The sequence below is a fragment of the Emydura macquarii genome, unplaced genomic scaffold (assembly GCF_026122565.2).
Source record: "Emydura macquarii macquarii isolate MOO-44397 ecotype Brisbane River unplaced genomic scaffold, CSIRO-AGI_Emac_v2 contig_1045, whole genome shotgun sequence".
Classification (NCBI taxonomy): domain Eukaryota; kingdom Metazoa; phylum Chordata; order Testudines; family Chelidae; genus Emydura; species Emydura macquarii.
In genome coordinates, this window is record NW_027131182.1 from 13,330,299 (window position 1) to 13,345,395 (window position 15,097).

At 44.7% G+C, this 15,097-nt stretch overlaps 1 protein-coding gene across 1 annotated transcript in view; it reads right to left on the minus strand.

The window, feature by feature from the left end:
* LMBRD2 (LMBR1 domain containing 2) overlaps nucleotides 1-15,097 on the minus strand; it is a 46,508-nt gene that overhangs the window by 12,444 nt on the left and 18,967 nt on the right. The window contains exons 9-15 of the mRNA XM_067545521.1: nucleotides 11,891-12,004; nucleotides 10,668-10,851; nucleotides 9,201-9,382; nucleotides 8,001-8,134; nucleotides 7,661-7,766; nucleotides 5,332-5,429; nucleotides 4,178-4,281 (exon numbers count right to left, since the gene is read on the minus strand). Of these exons, the coding sequence (XP_067401622.1) occupies nucleotides 4,178-4,281; nucleotides 5,332-5,429; nucleotides 7,661-7,766; nucleotides 8,001-8,134; nucleotides 9,201-9,382; nucleotides 10,668-10,851; nucleotides 11,891-12,004 (922 nt within the window). The remainder of the gene's footprint in view (nucleotides 1-4,177; nucleotides 4,282-5,331; nucleotides 5,430-7,660; nucleotides 7,767-8,000; nucleotides 8,135-9,200; nucleotides 9,383-10,667; nucleotides 10,852-11,890; nucleotides 12,005-15,097) is intronic.

Here is a 15,097-nt window from a genome sequence, read left to right on the forward strand (position 1 = left end):
GCTGTTGTATTACTTGTCGTGACCAATACACATTTGCCTTCCAGGTGGGCTTGGAAGGTCTGACAGGCCAAGTGTACTGCCCTCAATTCTCTTACATTGATGTGGAGTGAGAGCTCTGCCTGTGGCCAGAGACCTTAGGTCCGGAGCCCCCCTACATGAGCTCCCCAGCCCATCACTGAGACATCAGTGACCCGGAATAGCAATGAGTAAGGTATGGAGAAGGAGATTCCTGCGCAGACCCACTGCGGATTGAGCTACCAGTGGAAGGCTTTTACCACAGAGGAAGGAAGCAAGACTACCCTGTCTATGTGGTCTCGGGATGGATGATACACTGAGGCTAGCCAGGCCTGGAATGGTCTGAGATGTAGTCTGGCAGGCTGAGCGGCCTATGTGCATGCTGCTAGAGTGCCACAGCAGTTTCAGGCCATGGTGGTAGATGGGGTACCATTTTAGCTCTTATGATTGAGCATATAGTCCAGAATCGACATTCTGGAAGAAAACCCCTGGCCTGGTTTGAACCTAGCACTGCCACTATGAACTCTATCCTCTGAGTGGGAATCAAAGTTGACTTCTCCACATTGACCAGGAGGCCCAACGTGGCAAAGGTTGACCTTATCAATTGTATGTCTACTTCCACCTGCACCTTGGTGCGACCAGTTGTCGAGGTACAGATACACTTGTACCATCCGCTTCCTCAGGAATGTGGCGACGACTGCCATACACTTGGTAAACACTCAAGGGGCCGCATGGAAGTACGGCGAACTGGCAGTGAGACTGGTTGACTATGAACCAGAGAAATCTTCTGTGACTTGGAATTATCAACACGTGAAAGTATGCATCCTTCAAGCTGAGGGCAGCATACCAATCCCCCAGATCCAAAAAGAGAATAATCGAGGCCAAAGAGACCATGCAGAACCTCAACTTCTTCATGAATCTGTTGAGGTGTCATAGGTTCAGAATGGGTCCAAGACCACCGCTGGCTTTGAGGATTAGGAAGTAGTGGGAGTAGAACTTTTTGCCCCTTATCTCCTGAGGAACCTCCTCCACCACTCCTATCTTTAGGAGCGCCTGTATTTTTTGGATTAGAAGTTGCTTGTGAGAAGGATCCCTGAAGAGCGACAAAGAAGGTGGGGAGTGGGAGGGAGGGAGGAACTGAATTGAAGGGAGTATCCCAGTTTTACCATGCATGGCACCCAGCGATCCAACGTGATCTGGGCCCACACATGGTAGAAATGGGATAGTAGGTCTGAAAAGAACAGAGGTGAAGAATCCAAGTCCTGAATTGGTACATCTCCCTCAGGCACATCCTCAAAAGTTCTGTTTGGAACTGGAGGATTGCCTCGACAGTTCAGGGCCTTGGCTGGTAGGATGCTGAGAGGGTCACCCTTTCGTTCCTGCCCCTCTTGCAATTATACTCCTGCCTGGGTTGGGATTGGTAGAACTGAGGCAGGGGTGAGGTTTGAAATGCCTCCTTTGCGGGGCTGGAGTATGGACTATAAAGAAGCCCAAGAGTCCTTAAGGATGTGCAGTTTCGAGTCTGTCTGCTCAGAGAACAGCACCAGACCCTCGAAGGTAAGGTCCTGGATTGTCTGCTGGACCTTGTGCAGGAGGCCCAAGGCTCTAACACATCAATACTGCCAATGAGATACTGGACATGGCGGATGCCGCAGCTTGCACTGTCACCTGAAGCAAGGCCTTTGCAACTGCCCTGCCTTCCTCTATTAGGGCTGTGAACTCTGCCCTAGAGTCTGATGGTATAGATTCTGAGAACTTTGACACAGACCCTCCCAAGAGTTTAATTTGTATCTGCTCAAAATTTCCTGCTGATTCGTGATACGGAGTTGGAGCCCCCCAGTAGAATACACCTTTCTATTGAAGAAGTCCAATTGCATCCTTTGCCTTTTGCATGGGGCCTTGCTGACCTTGCCTCTCATGCTCATTGGCCACTGCAACTATGAGTGACCCTGGTGGGGGGGTGAGTATACAGATATTAGTGGTCCTTGGAGGGTACAAAATATTTTCCTCTACCCTCTTTGCAGTTTGAGGCAGAGAAGCAGGAGTCTGCCATAGTGACTTTGTTGTGTCACAAATGCTCATTATTAGTGGCAGTGCTTCCTGGATGGGCCTGCAGGGGCTAGAATGTCCACCAGAAGGTCTGTGTTGTCAGAGACACCTGACAGCCCCAAATTCTGCACCACCCTCCTCAAGAGTTCCTGATGAACCCTGCTGTATCCTGCAATTGGTGCTGCTGAGGACACCGTTACTGCTTCATCTGGGGACAATGAGGATGACACACTGACCGGGGCAGGCTCTTGAGCTTCTGCTCCCAGAGGATCCTGCGGTGATGGTTCCTCAAACTCGGTGCCAGCATCGATGTCGTGCTCAGCGTCATATTCGGTCCTGGTTCAAGTACCATGTGGTAGCATATCACCCAACAGAGGTTGGTGATGTCTGCTCCCAGAGGTGAGAGATAGTGACTGTCCTGATTACAAACTCTGAGCCTGGTGGAACACCCCAGGGGACTAAAAAGGGCCACTGAGCTGGAATTTGCCACTGTGGCAGACAAGGCATGGGGAAGGGCTGACTAGCCTCAATCCTCTGGTGCTGCCTCTCTGAGCGGTACAAGCTTATTCTAGCGGAGTAGGATTCCGCTTCAGAGTCGGAGCCTGACAACTCACTTAGCGGAGACCAGGGTGATGCGATTCCCAACGGTGCTGGTGAGCAGTGACAGGGAGATGACGACCGTGGCATCATAGCTGGCTTTTCCCTGGATGGCTCTGGGTGCTTTTTTGGTAATGGTGGTTTGGTGTCTGAGCACGCTTCCACCTGGGAGGGGACAGTGGCGGTGTGCTCTCTATCAGCTCCCTGGACACTTACAGCTCCTCTCCATGCTGGAGGCTTTTGAAGTCCTCCTTCCAGGTCTCCTTGAGGAGGAAGTCCAAAGGCACCAGACTCGACAGACCCTCTTCCCGGGGCTGGAGTCAACGGTACTGTGGCTGAGGATATGGCACTAAGTGGCCCGATGCGGGTCGTACACTGCTCAAGCCCTCACGCTCTGTTGTTCTGGGCGTCAGTGAGCATCCTTGGTCCATCTTCCTCTGTTTCTTATGCAGTACAGAGGATTGCGAGTGGTGCTGTAACCATGAGGTGTGTCTTGGTGCCAGTGTTCTGTGACGGCGGTCTCCAGACGCAGAGTGTTCCTTGACACCATCTCTCTTATGGACACCACTGCAGTACATCAGCTTCAATGTGGATTAAGTGTCAGCTCAGCACGGAGTATGGTCAGAAAGCAGCCTCTATTAGGATGAACTTAAATCTCTGACTCCTCTCCTTCTTTGTCTTAGAGCAGAATCCCCTGCAGATCTTAAAGAGATCCTTCTGATGAGGTCTTCCTGAGACACTTTAGACAAGTGGTATGGGAATCACTTCTGGGCATGGGCTTTTTGCAAGCCCCACACAGTTTAAAGCTGGGGGAACAAGGCATGCCCTAGCCCTGGGGAAGGGGAGGTGACCCTGATAAGCAGGGTCCTAACTAACTAAACCAACTATAACTCAAACTATGACTATTTACAGGTATCAGTTCAAACAACCACTAGGAAAATGCTTGCAGAGCAAGAGAAGATCAATGTTCCAGTGACCGTCATGGGTGGTAAGAAGGAACTGAAGAGGCGGGGGATGGCAGGGCCCTATATATTGCACCATGAAGACTCCAGAGCCAACCCTAAGATATCATTAGGAGAAAAACCTTCCGGCAACCATGCACCCAGTACGCACACACTTACTTGGAATCAACATAAGCAAGTACTTGAAGAAGAATGAGGTCCTTCTTGAATGAGAAAGAACAGAGATGCTAATTATCTCATGTGAAATACTACACTTCTACACTATATCTTAACACCAAATTGGTGCATCAGGTCAGTATTGATTCCAAAAGAAGATTATTGCCTACTGATTCACAAACACTGGTTCCTGAAGCATCTAAGATTTCCTTAGACTCTCCCTTAGGTACTGATCAAGCCCTATAGTGTTCAAATTGTGAGAGGTGATGGATTTAGACCAATATGGCTGTTAGCTATATAAACTATGCTTGCAATTTTAGGACAAACTACTAAAAAAGCCATAAGCAATATGCAGTTTTAACACAGAATTTTAGACACATTTATTGTACTCGTATTACCTCTTCTGATTAACTCCTTTCCTTCATCAATGAAGTCAGAGGTCATCTCATTGTCTCCCATGAATTGCTGGAACCCCAGCAGATTCAAACAGCGAGTTCCTAAACTGGTAAAAACAAAAAGGATAAAAGAAAAAAGTTTTAATTAATAAAAATCAGTTGAGACAAACAGTGTTGTAGCATGCAAAGTTAGCTACCCCCCAAATGCAGGAAGAAGTCCTTACCATATTGGCAACCTACATTTTAAAAAGGACATTATTTATTTTGCTGAGTAAGCAAGTTGAAATTCAGAACATAAAGGACATACTTAGACCCAGACTGTGAATTACAGGCATGCGTGAGCCCATAAAAGCTTTTTTAGTTATATTAAATCAGAAATACAGCAGAATGAAAGTGTGTTTACAATTTCTTAGAACCATTCCCTGCTATCATACTGCAAATAACTTAAAAAATGAAATCCACCTGCTGCAGTAATCTTACAAATACTAAAATTACAGCTGTTGCATCAGATCTTTGATACTACTGTAAAAACAGTAGATCTAATCTACTGAGGATTCCCCTATGTGTAAAGGAAAAGTCAGGAGGATGAGTTACTACAGAGGAGCCTATGTAACTTCACTTCTGGTTCCAGTACAGGAGGCATATCTAGGCTATCCTTATGCCATAGTGATCCCTGATGGCTAACACAGCCTCATGGGGCCACGGGCAACCAGATGAGAATGCTGCTCTAACTTTTATTGGGAACTGGTCTGGTCCTGGAATCAGGAGACCTGAAACTATCTTTGCTTTCTCTCCATGGTGACAATTGTTCTGTGCTCAGAGCAGAGTATCTGCTTATTTTTAAGTAGATTTAACAGGTTATTCATGGTGTTAAAGACCTTTTATTGTAACTTCTGCACTTTCAGACTGCTGAGCTCTGGTGAATGGTTCAACTATTTACTGAAACATTCAGCTTTTTATGCATTTTAAAAATAATTTATTCCCACCTAAAAGCTGCAGATTCTAAAACGCTAAAATGATTTACAGTCTCATCTTTAATAGTTTGGGTTAACATGATGTTGCAGCTGGGGATGGGGAGGAGTGTCTTACATTTTGAAATCAGTGATATCTAAGTAAATAATAAAAAGCAAAAGATTATAGATCTGTGAATTACTCACCTGAAATAAGTAGCAATACAGAGAATAACAACCAGCATGGGATAATATATATAAAACCCATCTGCAATGAAGGACAACACTCTCAAGGAGCCCATTATCTGAAGAGAAAAATACTGATTAGTACAAAGACAAGACAGTTGCATACATTCTTTTTGTTTCTGTCTAGAAGTTACCACCTTTTCACCCATAGAGCTCAGTTACAATACAATAAGTTATCAGCTCTCTAATTATTACAAATATTTTATATAGATATTTGTAATAAATGCTCACAAATGAAAAATGAGTTCTCTCTCTCATGTCATACTGCCAGAGCTACAGTTAGCAGGGGGCATTTGAACTGTACCCTCCTAATTATAAAAGAGATGGGTGGTCTCTGAGGGCTCCAAGACTCTGGAACTCTCTCTCTCTGTGTCTCCCCCGCTTTGGCCTAAAATAGTCCAATTTTATAACTTTCTGAGTATGCTGCAAAAAATACCTGTGTGATAAGGTCTCTGGAGAAGCTGAGGGTAGGGAGATGGCTGGCTGAGTTCCTGTGGAACTGATTTTAATGCAGCTGAGATTTAATTGTATTTATTGTAGGACTCATTATTTTAGGGCACATACAGCCGGGGATAGAAATCTTATTTTAAATCTAAACAAACTAACTACACTCACAAGATTATAGTCTACCACCAAAATAGTAATTCTACCAATGTCAAGTCACCTAAATGTTTAACAAAAACCCAAATTTACTGTCTTCGGTCTCAACTTATGTTTGCTACTGATACGTACAAATTTAGAGAGTCCACGTACAAAAACAAATGTATATATATAAATATATATTACTTGGAAATTACAAGGAGGTTGCATTCATTTAGCTCAGCACAGCTGTTTCTCACTGTACATAAGAGTGAAAATGATCACAAGCCTCAATTACCACTGCCAGTGATAAACTAATTTGAGAAGAAGTGACAATGAGTATCTTGACCTTGCCCAATGAATGTGACTAGAGAACAGTTTCTATTACTCCTAAGGGAATTCTGCACCACTGTGTGCACATAGAATTCATGTGAGCAGTAGATTTTTTTTTTGCTTCCCCACAGAAAAATGACTTCTGACAAGGAAGCAAAGGAAAGCCCCAAAAGCAGTCATGCACCTCTCCCCAGCAGCGCAGGCACATCATTTCAGGCACCCAGAGCAGCTTGCAAAGAGGGCTAGGGATACCCTGGACGGTGGCTCCTACCCTGCCCCGGGCTCAGTTGCTAATCCTGGCAGGGCTGGAGAAGGATGGGACTGTCTCTTCCCCTGTGAGGAGCAGCCGAGGCCGCAGAGTCGACCCACCGCCAAAAACCTGCCCTGGCTGCAGGAAGCTCCACATCCCCTGCTTTCTGCCCCCATTACTCCTCAGCCGCAGGGGGGAGGGGTCATTGTAAGGGAAGCTGCTCCCCCAGTTGCCCAACCCTCGTGCATCCAGACCCCCCCCCATATGAAGAATGCCCCCACCAAGCCCCTCGCACCTGAACCCCCATCCATCCGAGCCTCACCGTCTGCATCTGGAGCCCCCCTACACCAAGAGTCCCCTTGCACCTATTCCCCATCCCACCCCTCATTGAGCCGCCCACACCTAGACCCCCACCCTACTGAGCCCCAACCAGCTGCACCTGGACCCCCCCACTGAGCCCCCACACCCAAAGCGCCTGTGCCAATCTCCATCCCCCACATCTAGATCTCCCTTGTTGAGCCCCACCCACCGTCACCTGAACCCCCCTGCAGAGTCCCATTTGTCCTGCATCCAGAACCCCCCAACGGAGCCGCCCACACCCAGATTGCCCCAAACAGAATGCTCTCACCCCACATCTGAATCCTCCCACCCTAAGCCCCTCCACACTTGGATCTACTGGACTGAGCCTGCCTGCCCCACACCTGGATCAGGGACATGCATGCTAAACTCTGTCCCTCTCGCTTGCTATCTTGGTGGGCCTGGAATGGAGGGCCCGGCCCTTGCCCTGTGTTCGGGTCAGATGCAGCCTCACTGCCAAGTCCATGTCCTGGGGGAAGCTGCAGGGTGATCTCCCACCTCTATGCAGCCAGTGGTCTGTGCTCCCTGCTGCTGGAGCATCCACATTTATGTATTGACAAATAAAATATGAAGAGTTTTGCACAATTTTAAAATATTGTGCACAGAGTTTTTAATTTTTTGGAGCAGAATTCCCTCAGGAGTATTCTATCCTGCTTTTATACTGAGTAAGCAGCAAAATAAAGAACTATGTTCTATAGTAAACATTTCATAATTAATTTTTTCCTGACTGTTAGGCCATACTGCTTCAAGAGAAATCTTCTCTGTACTTACGGATGTATATGCAGTTGCCTGAGTGTTTTTGTGAGAGATTGATGAATCCATGTGAGTCAAACCCAAGAAATTCAGACACAGTGGTGGAGTTAAACGGCAGAATAACCTGTATAAATTCAATAGTTAGCAGCTTTTAAGCAGTTTTCCCCCCTTAATAAAATAAAATCTAAAGAATAATATCAAAACTAGATATGAGGTGGCTTTTATTGCTGAATAAGTTGTACCTATCTGATCATCAAGGGCTATGTCTGAAACACTCTTGATTTAAAATTCATTTATTATTTAAGAGGCAGTTCCAGAAACAGTATATATACACCCACAAAATATATGGTGTACTTACATGCCACTGAAAAGGAGACTGTATGCATCAGTCTGATGGTGCGAAGCTAAGTAATAATAATTAAATACACGAATCCTGAAGACAGTTGAGTAAACACAGATACTTAAGAAGAAGATCGTAAGAAAGCAAGCCATCTAGAAACAAAATATTCCTTTTTTACTATTTCTCTCAAATTTACAATTATATCAACATAACTGCTGCACTATTAGACTATAGCAATTAAAGACATTTGAACACATTTTTTTTGTTTTTATTGTGTCATAGAATTACATAACTAATTATATAACTAATGCATAAATTTAGCCTATACAGGCCTACGTACAATGCTGTCAACATACAAGATGTACTTAAATAAATACAGCAGTGAAATCATATTTTCTGAAAAATATGTTAGCTCCACTAAATTGCAGAAGTATGAAGTGTATTTTTAAATAGCTAAAAAGGATTTGAGGGCTATCCATCTTTCCTATTTCCATAGTGGGTTTTTTACACATATTATAGGCTGCATTTACTGATGTAGTTGCAGTTAAACTGGTTCTACCTACAATTAGACAATGGTGATGAGTTGAATAAACAGAAAAACAGATGAACAGTAAACTACCAAAAGTAGCTTGGGAGCTCTTTCTTGACGTATACGGGACATAATAAAACAGGTATTTTAAAGTTCCTTGAGTTTTGTCACCATACTGAAAATGTTGGGCTAAATTCCTTCAAGGTAACTGTCTCTTTAACCCATCCAGAGTTCCTAAGACTACAGACTTGTCATTTGGTGGTAGGCTGTTATACTCAGAGCAAATATTGCATGTGTGAGAACTCAAAAAAAAAAAAAAAACTAGCCCAGATGGTAAGAGAATAAGGAGTCCCATACACCATGCCACCACATTGTGTCTACATAACTAGACCAAGTTACTTCAGTTTTATGTTCCTACATATGATTGAATTGGGACAGATTCCTCCTTTTGTAATGGAGTGGTGCACAAAAGAGCAGAGATCTCCACAAAATTAATTTTAGTGGTTGTATAGCTTAGAGAGCTTCTGTGGTTCAGTAGCCAGAGGTTAATTTTTCATAAATAATAGTTTACAAGTTTAATAAACTATTACTTTAAACTACTAAGTTTAATAAGTCATCATCATCATCACCACCACTCTAGGAACTAAAATTTGTACAATAAGATTGTTAAATGAACATTCCAAACTGACCTCTATATAAATATAGTTGTACGTTCTTTCTGCCAGTTGTATGAAGACAGCAAACAAGGACAAAACAGGTTTAGTGCTGAAAAACGTGCACTCTGACCACACAACAATTACAGAGAATGTGGCCAAAACAATAGCAAGAATTCTGTAAAACCACGGCCGAAGGAGACACTCCCAGTACCATTCTGGAAAAAAACCCAATAAATAGCAGATTAATAAAACGTATATAAGAAATGGGAAGAGATGGGCATTTTAAAAATATCATTTCAAAATAGCATTGTTGAGGCATAGTGCCAACTGACATGGCTAGCTGAAAAGAATCCTATCTCAAGCATATGTGCACCGAGAGTGGAATCTGTGGGGACAGTAATTCTAAGAACTCATTTGTGATGCCTGTAACTTTGTCTCAGGTCTAAATTATTATTTCTGAATCAATGCAACAAATATATAGGAAAAGCCAATTTCATTTTTAAAAATAAAGTGTGCATATATGTACAACATTCTAACTGGACTGGTAACATGAAGAACTACCTCCTCCAAAAACAAACAAAGATTCTGTGGTTTATCTTGCCTATAAGAATTGGATAGTATATTTGGAGCCATGACTGATTTTCAATGTTTCAACTAAGGGAGTTAAATATTTAATATTCAACTGCAAAGATACTGTCTGTGTACAAGATGTATGCTTTAGTATACATTAGCATAATTACAACTAGCATCTTTGCTAGTTCAGACTGTATTTCCCACTCCTCACAGCCTCAGTCTTGGGGAGGCTGTGTCCAGATCAACAGAGGAAAGAAAACTCATGGGCTTAGGGAGGAGAAAGGGGGGGGGAGGGGGTGTGCTCCTTGGCTGGTCAATAAAGTGCAAAATAGGATAATTAGCTCTCCCCAACCAAGGAAGGGGCTTATTAATCCTTCCCTGTAGAGAATGAGGCTGGGGCTTCAAGTATCTGGTACAATGAGAAAACAATACCATTTCCTCAAGCCCTTAACTATTGTATGAGGGGAGGGTGGAAGTGTCACAGCAATGGTACTGGGACAACTTGATATGGAGAGCTGAAGGCAGCCTTCTCCAAGGTGTTACGGATTACAGAAGGCAGGATAACCGCACTGGATGAGTTATTTCTGGATAATTTTCCAGATGTGTTGCTTGATAATGTTGCAACTTGTTTTTTCTTCCTGCAGTGTCCAGCAAAAAGCTTTTGGAATTTCTATAGAGGTTGCCATTATATAGTATAGAAGTGCTGTTAATTTTCCTGCAAATTAAGTTTATGATCAGAAATAAAACTGCATTTTTTGATGACTGGGTGAGGTGGTTTGTCTATTCCATCATGTGAGCACAGGGAGATGTATATTTGCCTACTACTACAAGTGAACATTACTCACATAGGAGAAAAGATGCCATGCTCTACAGGAAAGCATGAGTTATAGTCATTTAGGTACTCATCATTTGCATGACAACACATACCAACGGTTGGTGTGTAGAAATATCGAGTAATTCTGTTTTCAGGTTCCTGGAACTGAAAAGTATGAACAAACTGACGAGTTGCACTGGTTTCATTTTTCGCCACGTCCTCCAAGTAGAATGCTTGTTCTAAAAGAATTCGCCATTGTACCTGCGTTCGACGGTGTCTCTGAACTGAATATATTACCTACAGTAAACAAACCCCAAAGTTCCAGTTATAGTATGCTTTTTTTCAAGAAATGGGAGAAAATTATTAAACTCTACACTGACTGCTCACAGTGTCATATAGGTGTGTTTTGAGTTGAGTTAAACTGTGTTATGGGCTGAGTTAAAACCTTGTTGAAGCTCAATGGGTGTGAACGTAAGAGAGCTGTAAAAGACAGTAAACGGGCCACACCTAAAACAAGGCTTAACAAAGTCTGCCCATAAACTAGGACCGTGTGGGCATAGGGTTCCAAAGGCTGTTTTGATCAGGTCTGTTTGTGGGTGTGGAAAAGGCTAGCAGGAGAAGGGCAGAAAAGAAACTGAGGCCTGGTCTACACTAAAAAGTTTAGTCGACTTAAGTCAGCTTGCATTGACCTAATTGTGAATGTCGACCCTTATATTTGTCTTCCGCCACCACATGCACCTCATTACAGCAACAAACCACCACCACCTCCCCAAGCAATGCAGAGGCATGGTTAATCTACTTAGGTCAATGCACTGTGAGTGTAGACACTGCGTTATCTGTGTTGACCCTAATGGTTCACCAGCAGTTATCCCACAATGCCCCTGCCTCCACAACGGTGGCTAATCTAGTAACAATTTTGAACTGCACTGCCCAAGGTCACAGAGACCAGAAGTCCGGGTTCCCCCCCAGCCAAGAGTCATTTTGAAGTGCCAAGTGAGCCCACTGATGAAGGAGAAGGAAGCTCTGGTAAGCATGAACATATAGTGCTTCATCACATCTATTTACAACATGCTATAACTTATCATGGGATAAGCAGTTTTTACTTCTCTAGAAATTCCTTCTGAATTTCATATATCAACATGTTTTGTTCTATCAGATATAGAACAAACAGGTATGCTCTTACCAGCAGAATAATAAAATAATGATAAATAAATAATAAAATGCAAATTAAGGTTCTCAGTTTATTTTAAATTTCAACTATTTGAGAACGGATAGTAGTCTTAAATTAATGTGCTAGCAGGAGAAGTGATGTTGCAACATAAACTTATCGAGTTACCTGTTTGTGAAGTTTGACCAGACTTTTCTCACTTGGATAGCTGTTTTGCTGGTCATCAAAATCTTCATAATCATCCATGTTTCTACCCATTCTTTCCTGGTATTCAGTAGGACACTTGCAGGAAAAGGAAAATAATTGAAATACTTTGTGTATGGAATCAGAGCACAAATTACCAGTAAGCTATGCTCTTTTATTAAAATCTTAAAATAGTTTTTTTTGGACAGTTGATGCAACTGAAATGTATTTCACTTAAAAAAAGTCAATATCTTTCCCCTCTGACCCTGCAAAGTATTGTAGAAGTGGGGTCTGCATTTCCCTGTATGTAAATGATCATGTTCTAAGAATATCAAAAAAAGATATCTTGTAAAAGAAAAATGTACTTTATTCAAATTTGTATGACTAAATTCAGAAGATACAGCATATGTAGAAGCAGAAAGAATATTTATCTTTTTCAGTTATTCTTTACCACACCATTTTAGTGCTAAATATGGAAACAAAAATATATAGCAGCCACAAAAGAAAGAACAGTTACTTACCTCGTAACTGTTGTTCTTCAAGATGTGTTGCTCATGTCCATTCTGATTTAGGGGGGTGTGTGTGTGTGTGTGTGTGTGTGTGTGTGTGTGTGTGTGTGTGTACACCCGTAGGGCCGGCTCTAACGCCCTCTGCAGTGGTGCACATATGCGCTTGTATATAGGGTGCTGCCGGACCCCTCCCTTCCAGTTCCTTCTTGCCTGAACCCCGAAAGAGGAGACAGAGGCTGGGTTTTGGAATGGACATGAGCAACACATCTCAAAGAACAACAGTTACGAGTAACATAACCGTTCTTTCTTCGAGTGCTTGCTCGTGTCCATTCTGATTTAGGTGACTCACCAGCTGTGTCTCTGGAGGTGGGCAGGAGTTCCTGGCCGTGAAGATTGCAGTACTGCTCTGCCGAATCCCGCATCGTCCTGAGCTTGTTGTGTGATGGCACAGTGGGATGTGAAGGCATGTACGGATGACCATGTAGAGGCCTGACAAATATGTTGAATAGGCACATGTGCAAGGAAAATCGCTGAAGACATCTGGGCCCTTGTGGAATGGGCTGACAGGGACGCCGGAGGTGCAACTCCGGCCTGTTCATAACAGGTGTGAATGCAGGCCATAATCCAGGATGATATTCACTGTGAGACCGGTTTGCCTTTTATCCTGTCAACAAATTGCCACGAAAAATTGTGTGGAGCGGCGAAATAGTCTGGTCCTATCGATGTAGAAGGCTAGAGCCCTCCTTACATCAAGCGAGTACAGGCACCTCTCTTCACTAGAACTGTGAAGCTTAGGGTAGAACACCAGAGGGAAGATGTCCTGATTAATATGAAAGTGGGAAACGACCTTCGAGAGGAATGGAGGATGAGGGCAGAGCTGGACCTTGTCCTTGAACACCGTATAAGGCTCTCTAACCTGAGGGAAGAGCTTTTCCAGCCCTTTAAGGAACCTGGTTGTCATTGGTTGTATAGCCTCTGTTTCTCTATCTATAGGGCTCTCCTCTGGACTGGCCTCCGAAGCGCTGCTGCTGTGAGGGCCTGAAGTGTCTCCGTGAAGAAGACGGGGTATGAAGGCCCAACGAGTGCAACGTGTCCCTAGAGTCCTTCAGACCGTGCAGCCTGGAGTCAGTCCGGTCTGCAAGCCATCGCACAGAAGGTCCTGGATGGACTGCTTGACTTCCGTTGAGACCAGACGACTGAAGCCACCAAGTCCTCCTCATAGACACCGCAGAGGCCATTGCCTATGCTGCCAAGTCCACCGCATCTGAAGCCGCCTGCAGGGAGGCCCTGGCCACAGACTTACCCTCCTCCAGGATAGCCTCCAACTCTTGTAGGACTGGGGGAGGGAGTCAGTAAACTTCTCGAGCAATTGCCAGATGTTAAAATGGTATCGCCCCAGCACTGCCTGCTGGTTAGATATCCTTAGGTGCAGGCTTGCTGTAGAATACTTTTTTTGGCCAAATAAATCCATTTTCTTTGCCTCTGTTCTTTGGAGTGGAGCTCATTTGCCTCTGCCTGTCGTGCTCATTAGCCGCCATGACCACCAGCAAGCCCGGAAATGGCTGCATATATAGATATTTGAAACCCTTGGCAGGCACATAGTACTTTTTCTCTGCTTGCTTGGACATGGGCAGCAGAGATGCCAGGGTTTGCCACAAATTCACTACTTCATCATGCACCAGGAGGGCCATCTTGGAAGGGCTGCAGATGCCAGGATGCCAAAGAGCTCATCCATGGGTTCTTTAAGCCCCTCTATCTTAAGGCCCAGGTTAGCTGCTACCCTTTTCAGTAGGTCCTGATGTGACCTATAATCGTCCAGCGGGGCAGCATGTGACAGGGCAGCGACGGCCTCATCTGGGGAAGAAAAAGGGGAGGCTGGTAGCAGGGGGGCTACTGGCACTTCTTCCCTAGTTGGGGTGGTCACTGATGGACTGCCTGACAGTGACTCTCCCTGCTCAGAGTCAACGTCTAAGGCTGGTGCCAGGACGGAGTCTTTTGAAGAACATGGCACCAAAGTTCCCGTAGATGAGAGTGGGTAGAACACTGCTGAATGGGGAACCCCCAGAGGTTACAGTATTGCCAAGGTCCAAGTCCATTGTCCTTGAGGCCATCCCCCCGCATCTGAGGTAGCATGCGGAAGATTGAGGGGGGCTTTGCAGCCTGCCCCTCGGGGGACATGGGGGAGGGGGAGAGACTATGAGGCTGCTGTGCCGATGTTGGCATCCCTTTCAATGAACCCGTCCGCTCCTCAGTGCGTAGGCCTACCCTCCTGAGGATCCTGGCCAACAGGTCCTTCATCGCCTCAGGCGTGGAATGCCTCAAGCGTGGAAGGGACCAATAGGTGGCACAGGCCTCTGCTGCTCCCTGGAGTCAGTGGCAACGTGGGTGCTCGGCTCAATACCCACCCGGGCAGAGACCCTTTCCGGGCTGACTCCAGCTTCTCTGAAGTTTTCTTAGCCAGCTTCGGTGCCAGTGAGAGATTCCTCTCTGAGTGCAACTTCTTTCGGCGCTTTTTCGGCACTGGGGATATCGAGTGGTGCCAGGCTGACTCCGACGCCAGAGGAGTTCTTTTTAACGATGCCATGGTACTTGGTCCAGAGTCCAATCTCTGCTCCGACGCCAGTTTGAGCACCACTTCCATCAGAAGGGCCTTAAATATCTTATGTCCCAGTCCTTCTTAGTT